The sequence below is a fragment of the Leptodactylus fuscus genome, chromosome 1 (assembly GCF_031893055.1).
Source record: "Leptodactylus fuscus isolate aLepFus1 chromosome 1, aLepFus1.hap2, whole genome shotgun sequence".
NCBI lineage: Eukaryota > Metazoa > Chordata > Amphibia > Anura > Leptodactylidae > Leptodactylus > Leptodactylus fuscus.
The window spans coordinates 25,178,800-25,190,855 of NC_134265.1; the positions used below are offsets into that span (position 1 = coordinate 25,178,800).

Below are 12,056 nucleotides of genomic sequence, written 5' to 3' on the forward strand. Positions count from 1 at the left end.
TGGAAACCATATTGTAACAGTCACATTAATTAGGCCCCGTTTGGACCCCTGAATGGAAATCTAATCTGCATAAAGAAGCGGTTACCTTAGGAAACCCGCGTACCCCATAGACTATAATGAGGTCCGTGTGGTTTCCGCTCGGATTCTGCACGAAAAATGCAGAAAATTCTGTGAGAAATAATCGATTAACCCCATCATTGGCCACAAGGATTCCATAGACCTGTCTGTATTATACGATCATATAACAATGGGAATAGCACCACCTGCTGGCCACAAGCGGCATTTCAGTTTATTTTCTATTCTGCCAATATTTCCTTTATTTCTTTGGCCATTTATATCCATTTTATTCAACCAACCAGTAGTTGTGACTTATATGGTAAAAAAACCAACAACTTTACATTGAGGAATTGATATGCAAAGTGTATATAAAAATATAAAAGTCATTTACTCCTCTATCGGCTGTAGTGCTGACGCTGGTGCAGTTCCTCAGTAAAGCCGGAGGAGTACTGGATTTAGGACACCAAACCCTGGTCTATAAGGAGCCGTGGGTGGTTTAGTGTCCCAAGTCGATTAAATATACAATAGGCTGGCCATTGACCTTCAGGTTTTCTTTGTTTTGGTGCAAATCAGGGATAAGCGTTACATGATATTCCTGGCAGCCACTTATCTCCCTAAAGCTGGGTTCACACTAGCGTTCGTGTCCGATGCTAATGTCCACGGAAGATTTTAGCATCGGATACTAGCTGTGTCCGTTTCTAATTTGCATGATTTTAAATGGGACACCATGTAGTGTCCTTGGGTGACCTTAAAGGGGTTCTACTTTTTTTTTTCTAGTTAACATGTCAGGATAGCCTTAAGAAAGGCTATTCGTCTCCTACCTTTATAAGGCGCCTCCGGCCCGCCGTTTGGTCAAAAATCTGGTTTTTGTTGGTATCCAAATGAGTTCTCTGGCAGCACTGGGGGTGGGCTCCAGCGCTCAAACAGCACTGGGGGAGTGCCAGAGAACTCTCTCCAGCGAAGCCTCCATCTTCAACAGCAACCGCCTCTTCTGTCGTCTTTTTCTGGCTGGGGTCACACTGCGACGCCTGCTCAGTCGGCTCTGCCATCGGTTGCTGTTGAAGATGGAGGCGTCGCTGGAGAGAGTTCTCTGGCAGCATTGGGGACGCGCCCCAGTGCTGTTTGAGCGCTGGAGCCCGCCCCCAGTACTGCGAGAGAACTCATTTGCATACTAACAAAAAAAAACAGATTTTTGACCGAACGGCGGGCCGGAGCGACTTATAAAGGTAGGAGACGAATAGCCTTTCTTAAGGATATTCCTACGTGTTAGGGGGGCCCTCTGCTCCCATTCTGACAGACTCGGGTGGACATGATGTGATTGGTCACCCTGTAATACTACATTTCCCCTGCAGGCTGCGCACTACTTTACTTTGCAGGCTAATACAGATATTGATTTGGGATTCAGGGTGACATGGTGGCTCAGTGGTTAGCACTGCAGCCTTGCAGCACTGGAGTCCTGGGTTCGAATCCCACCAGGAACAACATCTGCAAGGAATTTGTATGTTCTCCCCGTGTTTGTGTGGATTCCCTCCCATTCTACAAAGACATACTGATAGGAAAATAAAATGTACATTGTGATCCCTATATGTTGTTCACAATCTACATTAAAAAAAAAAAATATATATATATATATATATTGATTGGGAGAAAAATTGCAAAACGCCCAAAAAACTTGTACAACACAGAATGTAGATTGGTGTAGTCGCTCACTAACTGAGTATTGGGGTCTTATTTTCTAGAAGACGTGCAGCGTCTGTATGATGCTGCTACCGAACCAGTGCAGCTTTGCATGTCATCAGCGAATCCATCAACACAAGTCCCCCTTCACCTGCCCCGAGTGCGGCGCCATCTGCAGGTCGGCACATTTCCAGACGCACATCACCAAGAACTGTCTGCACTACACTCGCAGGATCGGCTTCCGGTAAGTTCATCCTTCAGGACCTGTCCCCGAGTCTGAGAAGAACAATGACGTCTATCATCGGTGCTGTCACCCTGATCATACTAGAGTGTTGTTATTCCAAATCTGTTCAGCCGTTCCAAAGATATAAGCCCCTTTTAATGGGGATACAAATAAGGGTCTGCTGACCAAGTGGGCGGTAACACAGGGAGTCCTTCTGTCATGCAGTGTTATCACCCACGCGAACAGGGCTTATATCTTTGGAATGGCTGAACAGATTTGGATAGAATAGACAACAGATGGAAATTATTGGCAATTATGGAGGCACACTCAATAAAGGAGGGGTCTGCAGGTGGGGACCACAGACCACATCTCAGTACCAATGCTTTCTGGCTAATGTTTTGGTCACTTTTGCATGTTGGTTGTGCTTTCGCACTCGTGATAGCATGAGACGGACTCTACAACCCACACAAGTGGCTCCGGTAGTGCAGCTCATCCAGGATGGCACATCAATGCGAGCTGTGGCAAGAAGGTTTGCTGTGTCTGTCAGCATAGTGTCCAGAGGCTGGAGGCGCTACAAGGGGACAGACCAGTACATCAGGAGACGTGGAGGGGGCAACAACCCAGCAGCAGGACCGCTACCTCCGCCTTTGTGCAAGGAGAAACAGGAGGAGCACTGCCAGAGCCCTGCAAAGTGACCTCCAGCAGGCCACAAATGTCCATGTGTCTGCACAAATGGTTAGAAACCAACTCCATAAGGATGGTACGAGGGCCCAACGTCCACAGATGGGGGTTGTGCTCACAGCCCAACACCGTGCAGGACGCTTGGCATTTGCCACAGGATTGGCAACTTCGCCACTGGCCCCCTGTGCTCTTCACATATGCAGGCAGGTTCACACTGAGCATATGTGACAGACGTGACGGAGTCTGGAGATGCCGTGGAGAGCGATCTGATGCCTGCAACATCCTTCAGCATGACCGGTATGGCAGTGGGTCAGTAATGGTGTGGGGTGGCATTTCTTTGGAGGGTCGCACAGCCCTCCGTGTGCTCTCCAGAGGTAGCCTGACTGCTATTAGGTACTGAGATGAGATCCTCAGACCCCTTGTGAGACCATATGCTGGTGCGGTTGGCCCTGGGTTCCTCCTAATGCAGGACAATGCCAGACCTCATGTGGCTGGAGTGTGTCAGCAGTTCCTGCAAGATGAAGGCATTGAAGTTATGGACTGGCCCGCCCGTTCTCCAGACCTGAATCCGATTGATCACATCTGGGACATCATGTCTCGCTCCATCCACCAATGTCACGTTGCACCACAGACTGTCCAGGAGTTGGCAGATGCTTTAGTCCAGGTCTGGAAGGAGATCCCTCAGGAGACCATCCACAACCTCATCAGGAGCATGTCCAGGCGTTGTAGGGAGGCCATACAGGCACGTGGAGGCCACACACACTACTCAGCCTCATTGTGACATGTTTTAAGGACATTACATCAAAGTTGGATCAGCCTGTAATGTGTTTTTCCACTTTAATTTTTTGGGGGGCGGACTCCAAATCCAGGCCTCCATTGGTTAAAAAATTTCATGTCCATTGATGATTTTTGTGTGATTTTGTTGTCATCACATTTAACTTTGTACAGAACAAAAGTATTCAATGAGAATATTCCATTCATTCATATCTAGGAGGTGTTATGTCAGTGTTCACTTTATTTTTTTGAGCAGTGTATATGTTTTAGCTAATAAAATTAGAGGACCTTTCACCACGTCCACCAATTCTAGTTCTTAGCATCTATTAAGAGGCGCCGCTCCACTGATTCCAGCACAGTTGGAATTTTCTCTCTGGCCCCCACCACTCCTGAGTAACAAGTGCAGGTAGTTTTGATGCCTAATGTGCTATTTAAGCTCTGCAATGCCAGGTGGGCGGTGTCAGGCAGGGGACGTGACTCAGAGCTCCAATCGGAGGCAGCCAGTGTCAGGGATCAGAATGACACCCCTTGTGTGCTCCTGGCTGACACCGCCCTCCTGAGAGTACAGAGCCTATAACATATCAGGCACCAAAACTAATATCAGTGATTGCTCAGGAATGGTGGGGGCTAGAGAAAAAATTCAAACTGTGCCAGAATCAGCAGAGTATCAGCTATTATATGATGTAAAGAGCTGGTGGAGGTGGCAAAAGGTCCTCTGTAAGACCTATTTAAGAGGTTTTTTTTTTTTTTTTTTTTACTTTTTAGGTGTATTCATTGCAATGTGGTGTATTCAGAGATCGCTGCCCTGAAGTGTCACATCCAAGGCTCCCATTGTGAAGTCTTCTACAAGTGTCCTATCTGTCCGATGGCTTTTAAATCTGCCCCCAGCACCCATTCCCACGCGTACACTCAGCACCCGGGGGTGAAGATAGGAGAGCCCAAGTATGTATGGTGCAAATTTTTTTAATTTTCTTTTTAGGATACGCAAAGGTAGAAAAATGTACTTGATGTGTAGCAGTTTTTTTTGGGCTGTGGGTGTACCTGCAAGAAGGGGAAGAGATAAGCCCAATGATGGCCCAATGGTGTTATCTATAAAGGTGTTATCTTCTATTGTAATCCTGTCTTCGTCCATGTGATGCAAATTAGGTGACTGCTGCAAAGAAGGTGGCAAGTCTCAGTCTATTATTAGGTTTAGTGGCCAGTAGACATTTAAATAACGCTTAAAATTTTATTAAAAATAACATAATCGGCTCATTTTTGGGGGACTCGTCCCTTTAAGGAGTTAATATGACCAAGTGGTGCTTCATTTTTTTTTATTCATCCCACTGTATATGTCTAACAGACATCAAATCAGAATATTACGAGGGGCAGGCATTTGGTGACACCGTGAAAATTGGTTTGATTTAGAAGACGTAAAATCCTTTCTCCTACCCGGAGCAAAGAAAATGAGGAGTCGCTCAAGTCATTAGAAAAGTTTCTTGTAGGTTTTCTGGCTTGTCTTGGCGGTGGGTGACCGTGATTTGCTGGTTATGTTCCAGTTAAGGTCACATTGCCATTAAATGAAATCTAAGACAACCCCAAGGAATTCGCCAAGAATACAGATAAGAGGAGGCTCGGGCCAGGAGAAGACTCTTTGTGGACTCTCTCCGCCAGGTTATAGGAGGGACTGCGGGGGAGGGCTCATCCATCTTTAATTGTTTCTCTCTTCTTTATAAAAAATGCAAAACTCTTAAGAAAATGCTCCGGATGAGAAGGAACACGAGCGGATTTAACAGAAAAATGCATATTGCTTACTGTAGGAGGCGAAACATTGTTCTGCTTTTAACAGGGATGTTAAATAAGTATTGATTCCGCATTTCACGGTAATTATGGCGGGTTTTTTACAGCCTCGATTTACACTTGATGTCACCGGGGGATCGGAGGAAATTTGTAGCTTTATTATGCAAGCTATTTTTAAAGGGGTATTCCAATTTACAGTGCACCTCCAGTTATAAATAGGATTTCATAAAAGAAAAGTATAAGGTCAGGGGTCGGCAAGCTTCGGCACTTCAGTGGCTGAGAAACTACAACTCCCAACATGCTTCACTCACTTCCATGGGCGTTCCAAGAACAGCAGAGCGAGTATGCATGCTGGGAGTTGTAGTTTTTCAACAGCTGTAGAGAATCAAAAGTTGCCTACCGGCGTAACTAGGAATGGCGGGGCCCCGTGACAAACTGATGTCCCCCCCACCCCCCGACCAACGCCTTAGACCTCGACTGACTGACCGACCGAGACTCCCCCCACATTCCTTTGCGCTCTATTATGCCCCATAGTGATCCCTGCACACACTATTATGCCCCATAGTGGCCCCTGCACACAGTATTATGCCCCATAGTGGCCCCTGCACACAGTATTATGCCCCATAGTGGCCCCTGCACACAGTATTATGCCCCATAGTGGCCCCTGCACACAGTATTATGTCCCCCATTGCGGCCCCTGCACAAAGTATTATGCCCCCATAGTGGCCCCTGCACACACTATTATGCCCCATAGTGGCCCCTGCACACAGTATTATGTCCCCCATTGCGGCCCCTGCATACAGTATTATGTCCCCATAGTGGCCCCTGCACACAGTATTATGTCCCCCATTGCGGCCCCTGCACACAGTATTATGTCCCCCATAGTGACCCCTGCACACAGTATTATGCCCCCATAGTAGCACCTGCACACAGTATTATGCTCATAGTGACCCCTGCACACACTATTATGCCCCATAGTGGCCCCTGCACACAGTATTATGCCCCATAGTGACCCCTGCACATAGTATTATGTCCCTTAGTGTCCCCTGCACACAGTATTATGTCCCATAGTGGCCCCTGCACACAGTATTATGCCTCCATAGTGGCCCCTGCACACAGTATTATACCCCATAGTGGCCCCTGCACACTCTATTATGTCCCATAGTTGCCCCTACACACAGTATTATGCCCCATAGTGCCCCTGCACACAGTATTATCCCCATAGTGGCCCCTGCACACAGTATTATGCCTCCATAGTGGCCCCTGCACACAGTATTATGCCCCTTAGTGGCTCCTGCACACAGTATTATCCCCCATAGTGGCCTCTGCACACAGTATTATCCCCCATAGTGGCCCCTGCACCCAGTATTATGCCCCATAGTGGCCCCTGCACATAGTATTATGCCCCTTAGTGGCCCCTGCACACAGTATTATGCCCCATAGCGGCCCCTGCACATACTATTATACTCCATAGTGGCCCCTGCACCCAGTATTATGCCCCATAGTGGCCCCTGCACACAGTATTATGCCCCTTAGTGGCCCCTGCACATAGTATTATGCCCCTTAGTGGCCCCTGCACACAGTATTATGCCCCATAGCGGCCCCTGCACATACTATTATATTCCATAGTGGCCCCTGCACCCAGTATTATGCCCCATAGTGGCCCCTGCACACAGTATTATGCCCCATAGCGGCCCCTGCACGCAATATTATGCCCCATTGTGGACACCCATGAACAACTATTATACTGTGGGGTCTTGCCTATCTCCGGCTCCGCTGCACTCCTCGGTGGTGTCGGCCATCTTCAATGACGCCCAAGACGTCACCTGACCCGGGACACAGGCCCTGGTCATGTGACGTCAGGGACGTCATAGAAGTAGGACCAAAGCCTGCCTGGAGCCCGGAGAGGTAAGTAACAGTGTTTTTTATATTCTCTTACCCCTCCTGGGCCTCCGATCATTATATTTGGGGGTCTGAAAAGACCCCCGAGTATACTAATAGTGTTTGTGGGGCCCGCGACGTCACTTACCAATCCAGGCCTCTGCCAGGATCAGTAAGTAAATAGGGCCCGTTACCCAGCCAGTGGTAGTGGCTGTCGCCGGGCCCTCTAATGTCCCGGGCTCTGTGGCAGCTGCTATTGCTGCTACCCGATAGTTACTCCACTGTTTGTCCTATAGCGTATTAAGGAGCTCTGTTTCCTTAAGTGGTTCTCCGGCTTCTTATGTTCAATTTGATTGCTTGTTTACAATATATCCATCTCTGTATTCAGCATCGAACATAAAACACTATGGAGTAGGGAGTGAGCTGATTTATTGTCTTATTCTGTGCACTCGTAGCCTCTTATCTACAAACTAGCAGTCTAAAAAAAAAAAAAGCAGAGTATAGAAGCAACAATTATTTGAGCATCTTTTGTAATCCCCCTCCCCTCTCCATAGACAATAGAGATAAATTACCTGAAACGTGCAGAAAAAAACACATTTCATGAATAAGATATATTAAAAAGTTTCTTCTTTTCCACTGTACTACGCATTTATGGAAAGTTGTTTAGAACTCAAAGTACACGAGGGGGAGGATCCAAACTTTAACATCCCTCCCTATCAGCTTAAAGTGATCCTATCATTGGATACCCTTTTTTTCTCCCTAACACATAGGAATAGCCTTAAGAAAGGCTATTCTTCTGCTAGCTTTAGATGATTTCTCCATGACGGTATTCGGTAGGAACCCCGGTTTTCTTCAGTATGCAAATGAGTTCTCTCGCTGCACTGGGGGCATACCCAATGCCTCGAGAGAAATCTCCATCTTCTTCTGGAACGGCCTCTCCCTGCGTCTTCTTCCGTCCTAGGTTTCAATCTTCTAGGCCTCGGGCGTCGGGTAGAGCCGACTGCGCACGCCGAGGCCACAAGAAAATGGCTGAAGCCCAAGGCCTAGAAGATTGAAACCTAGGACAGGGGAGAGGGTATTCCAGAAGAAGATAAATGAAACGCTGAAGATTTCTCTCACAGCACTGGGAACACCCCCAGTGCTGTTTGAGCGCTGGGGCCCGCCCCCAGTGCTGCAAAATAACTCATTTGCATACCGAAGAAAACCTGGATCTCTACCGAATGGCGGCGCGGAGAAGACGTCTAAAGGTGGGAGAAGAATAGCCTTTCTTAAGACTGTTCCTACGTGGGATCCCTTTGATGGAGCTTGAAAACCAACTGATTGGAGCATGTAACGGGAGTTGGAAATTGGTGTCCTTCCCTAAGGATCTGCAAAAATCTGATTACTAAAGCAATCAGACATAAAGACCTTGCTTGTAGGATTTCTCTCTTTCTTAGACCCTCATGCCAATTTGTCCTTATAGGTGTCTTATTTTATTTCCATGCTCTGTTTCTTTTCTTATTGATGATATACCTGGGCGTTCCGAGCTGGTTCTAACCCTGGGTCATGTGATCGGAACTAGCAACTGGCTCCTGCGTTGCCTCTACCTCCTAATTCCTCTCCCGCCCAATTAGGTCTGGCAGAGTATTGTAGAGCCAGTCTTCATAGAACATGTAACTAGTGGCGTACACGGGGGGAGGAGAGAGGTGGACCGCCATAGGGGTCAGGTACTGGGTCTGATCACGTGACTGCCTGGACAACCCCTTTAAGTGCCATGAAGTCTGACAAAACCTCGCTGTAGTTATTACACCGTACCCATTTTTTTTTCTAAAGCTTTTTAAGAATTTTCAATTTCATTTTTTTTCATTTTCCATGTCATAATCTATATTTTTAAGAAATAGCCGGAATAATGAATTAAAGGGTCTTTGCCGCTTCTGTCTGACCATGGTTGTCAGCTGTATATGAAGGAGTCCGAGAACTCGGAGTCGGCCCGAACTGCATGGCTTCCATCTTCTATGGTCTTATGTCTATGTTTGTGTGATCAGTAAGTTGTCATTATCTAGAACGTTCCTTCTGTCTGTTCCAGAGTTATCTACAAATGCTCCATGTGTGACACGGTCTTCACGATGCAGCCGCTGCTCTATCGTCACTTCGATCAACATCTCGAGCACCAAAAAGTGTCAGTATTTAAATGTCCGGACTGTTCCCTCCTGTATGCGCAGAAGCAGCTTATGATGGATCACATCAAGGTAGGAGGAAAAGCTGCTCCATTTCTTCCATTGTTTTGCCTGTGTCAGTCTTCACAGTTCTTCTGGCATTCTGTTTATGAACCAAAGTCACTTAAAGACTTGCAGTGAAGAACTCCCTCGTGGATGGAAAGGTGCCAGCAAATATAAGGGGGGAAAATTTACCAAAATTTTGAGAAAAATCTGATTAATAGAGTTGGATGAGATGGGGAAGGACATGACGTCTGCCAAACTTTTTTCCCTTCCTTTTCTGTCACCATGGGGCTAGTCCAGGTATATCTGACAGTCACATTGCCTACTAACCACAGGCTTCTCTATAAGGTTGTCACATCTATTTCTACCTTCGGACCCTGTAAAATTGCTTTTCTTTTGCCTTGCAGTCAATGCATGGGACATTGAAGACCGTGGAGGGTCCTCCAAAACTTGGCATTAATTTACCTCTGGGCATCAAGCCCACCATCCAGAACTCCAACAGCTCCGGAAAGGAGGAGGCAAAGCCCGTAAATGGAACCGAGAAAGTCGAAAAGAAAACCGTGGTGCCGGAGAAGAAGACAAGTCAACTGGTCAAGAAAACCGCAAGCCCGGGCTGGACCTGCTGGGACTGTGATGAGCTCTACAACCAGAGAGACGCCTATATATCACACATGAGAAAGGAGCATGGGAAGGTAAGATCCCCCTCATCATCCTATAGCAGGAGCCGCTGGTATCACCCTCATCATCCTATAGCATGAGCCGCTGGTATCGCCCTCATCATCCTATAGCAGGAGCCGCTAGTATCCCCCTCATCTTCCTATAGCATGAGCCGCTGGTATCATCCTCATCATCCTATAGCAGGAGCCGCTAGTATCGCCCTCATCATCCTATAGCAGGAGCCGCTGGTATCGCCCTCATCATCCTATAGCATGAGCCGCTGGTATCACCCTCATCATCCTATAGCAGGAGCCGCTGGTATCATCCTATAGCATGAGCCGCTGGTATCTCCCTCATCATCCTATAGCAGGAGCCGCTGGTATCGCCCTCATCATCCTATAGCAGGAGCCGCTGGTATCGCCCTCATCATCCTATAGCAGGAGCCGCTGATATCGCCCTCATCATCCTATAGCATGAGCCGCTAGTACCACCCTCATCATCCTATAGCAGGAGCCGCCAGTATCGCCCTCATCATCCTATAGCATGAGCCGCCGGTATCCCCCTCATCTTCCTATAGCAGGAGCCGCTAGTACCACCCTCATCATCCTATAGCATGAGCCGCTGGTATCCCCCTCATCATCCTATAGCATGAGCCGCTGGTATCCCCCTCATCATCCTATAGCATGAGCCGCTGGTATCCCCCTCATCATCCTCTGTAGTGGTTATGGGGACAGCCATGTGTCTGGTCTAATCCATTCCCTAACTGGTGGGAGATGTGTCTACATTGGTAAAATACTTCTGCGTAAATTTCGGATACGATTCGTGCCTGTTTTCTGGCGTCAGTTATAGTAAATTTGTGGGGCCAAACCATCCTCGCCTTGGCCTGCAGTGGTCTCCACCAACTTTCGTGAAATGTATTGAGTAGGGATAAGCGAATAGACTGTAAGGAGCCGGGTTCGTTCCAAATTTTCCAAAATTTTGGAGGTTTGCCACTCATGATACATTATTATACTCTGTGATCTCTTTAGACTCCAAAGTATAATAAGCGAAGGTGCGGAACATTAAAAACTCCGTTCCTGGGCTTCATCGCGGCATCTGATTCTGATTTCGGATCAGTTCGGCCTAAAACATGACAGCAACTCTGGGGAACTCCGCGATCATTGGAGGTGGCCAACTTTATGATGCTTGCGTCTAAGCATGAAGATGTTGGCGCGCCCCACGGGGCTGCTGACATCATCCAGGGGCCATCCCTGGACACTGATTGAGGATGGAAGAGTTGATCTGTCCCTTCCATGGTGATAACAAGATACTAAAGTAGTTCCAGTTTGGACCGAACAAGGCCGAAACGTGACTGTAAATATTCCCTAGACAACTCTTGCGAGGATCGCCCCACAGTATGGTCGACCTGGTTGCAAAACCAACAAAAGACGTCTGTGTGCCAAACATAACCCATCATCCAATACATATAGGAAGAGTTCCCCTTTTAATCCCTTTTGCTAATCAATCATATTGTGGAGTAACGCTTCGCACCGCGTTCCCCTCGCCACTCAGTTCACTCGTCTTTCTCATGAAAATTAGAACACAAAACAATCTGGAACAAAGCGGTATTCACCAATGTGACAGACGTCCCCCCCCCATTGCGCTCCTTCTGTGTGTTCCCCGGATCATGAATCTTTTAAGGAGGAAAAAGGAAGATCTGCGATTTTACTTCTCTAATGTCCTCGGCAGTCAGCGCTGTCACACTGCATAATATTCAGCTTTGTAGGGGTCCGCATCACCCAAAACTTCTCTCTATATTCCATGGGGCGCATAACGCGAATAGGAGTTGTCCATAGATAAATGGATACATCGATAGGAGAGGATTCTTCAAATAGACAGAAAGCAGAATGCTGCAAAGAATAACCCGCTTTGTGACCCGAAATAAGCAAATTAATTTGACGTTCTTCAGATTTCACAAAACTTGAACGAATTGCTCAAAATGGCGGCGTTCTTCTCGATCATGGCTGATAGTAACTGATCTAAACCAGCCAATGGCCGCCGTAGTTAGTTTAGAACAGTCACTGGCTGGTTTGCTCACATGGTCCAAGAGGTTACTCAGAAAGCCAATGAGGGGCAACATGGTGGCTCAG

General features: G+C 47.3%; 1 protein-coding gene across 3 annotated transcripts in view; it reads left to right on the forward strand.

The window, feature by feature from the left end:
- ZNF532 (zinc finger protein 532) overlaps window positions 1-12,056 on the forward strand; it is a 44,037-nt gene that overhangs the window by 26,439 nt on the left and 5,542 nt on the right. For all 3 annotated transcript variants that reach the window (XM_075268394.1, XM_075268388.1, XM_075268403.1), the window contains 4 exons: window positions 1,797-1,978; window positions 4,178-4,354; window positions 9,138-9,300; window positions 9,678-9,962. In XM_075268394.1, the coding sequence (XP_075124495.1) occupies window positions 1,797-1,978; window positions 4,178-4,354; window positions 9,138-9,300; window positions 9,678-9,962 (807 nt within the window). The remainder of the gene's footprint in view (window positions 1-1,796; window positions 1,979-4,177; window positions 4,355-9,137; window positions 9,301-9,677; window positions 9,963-12,056) is intronic.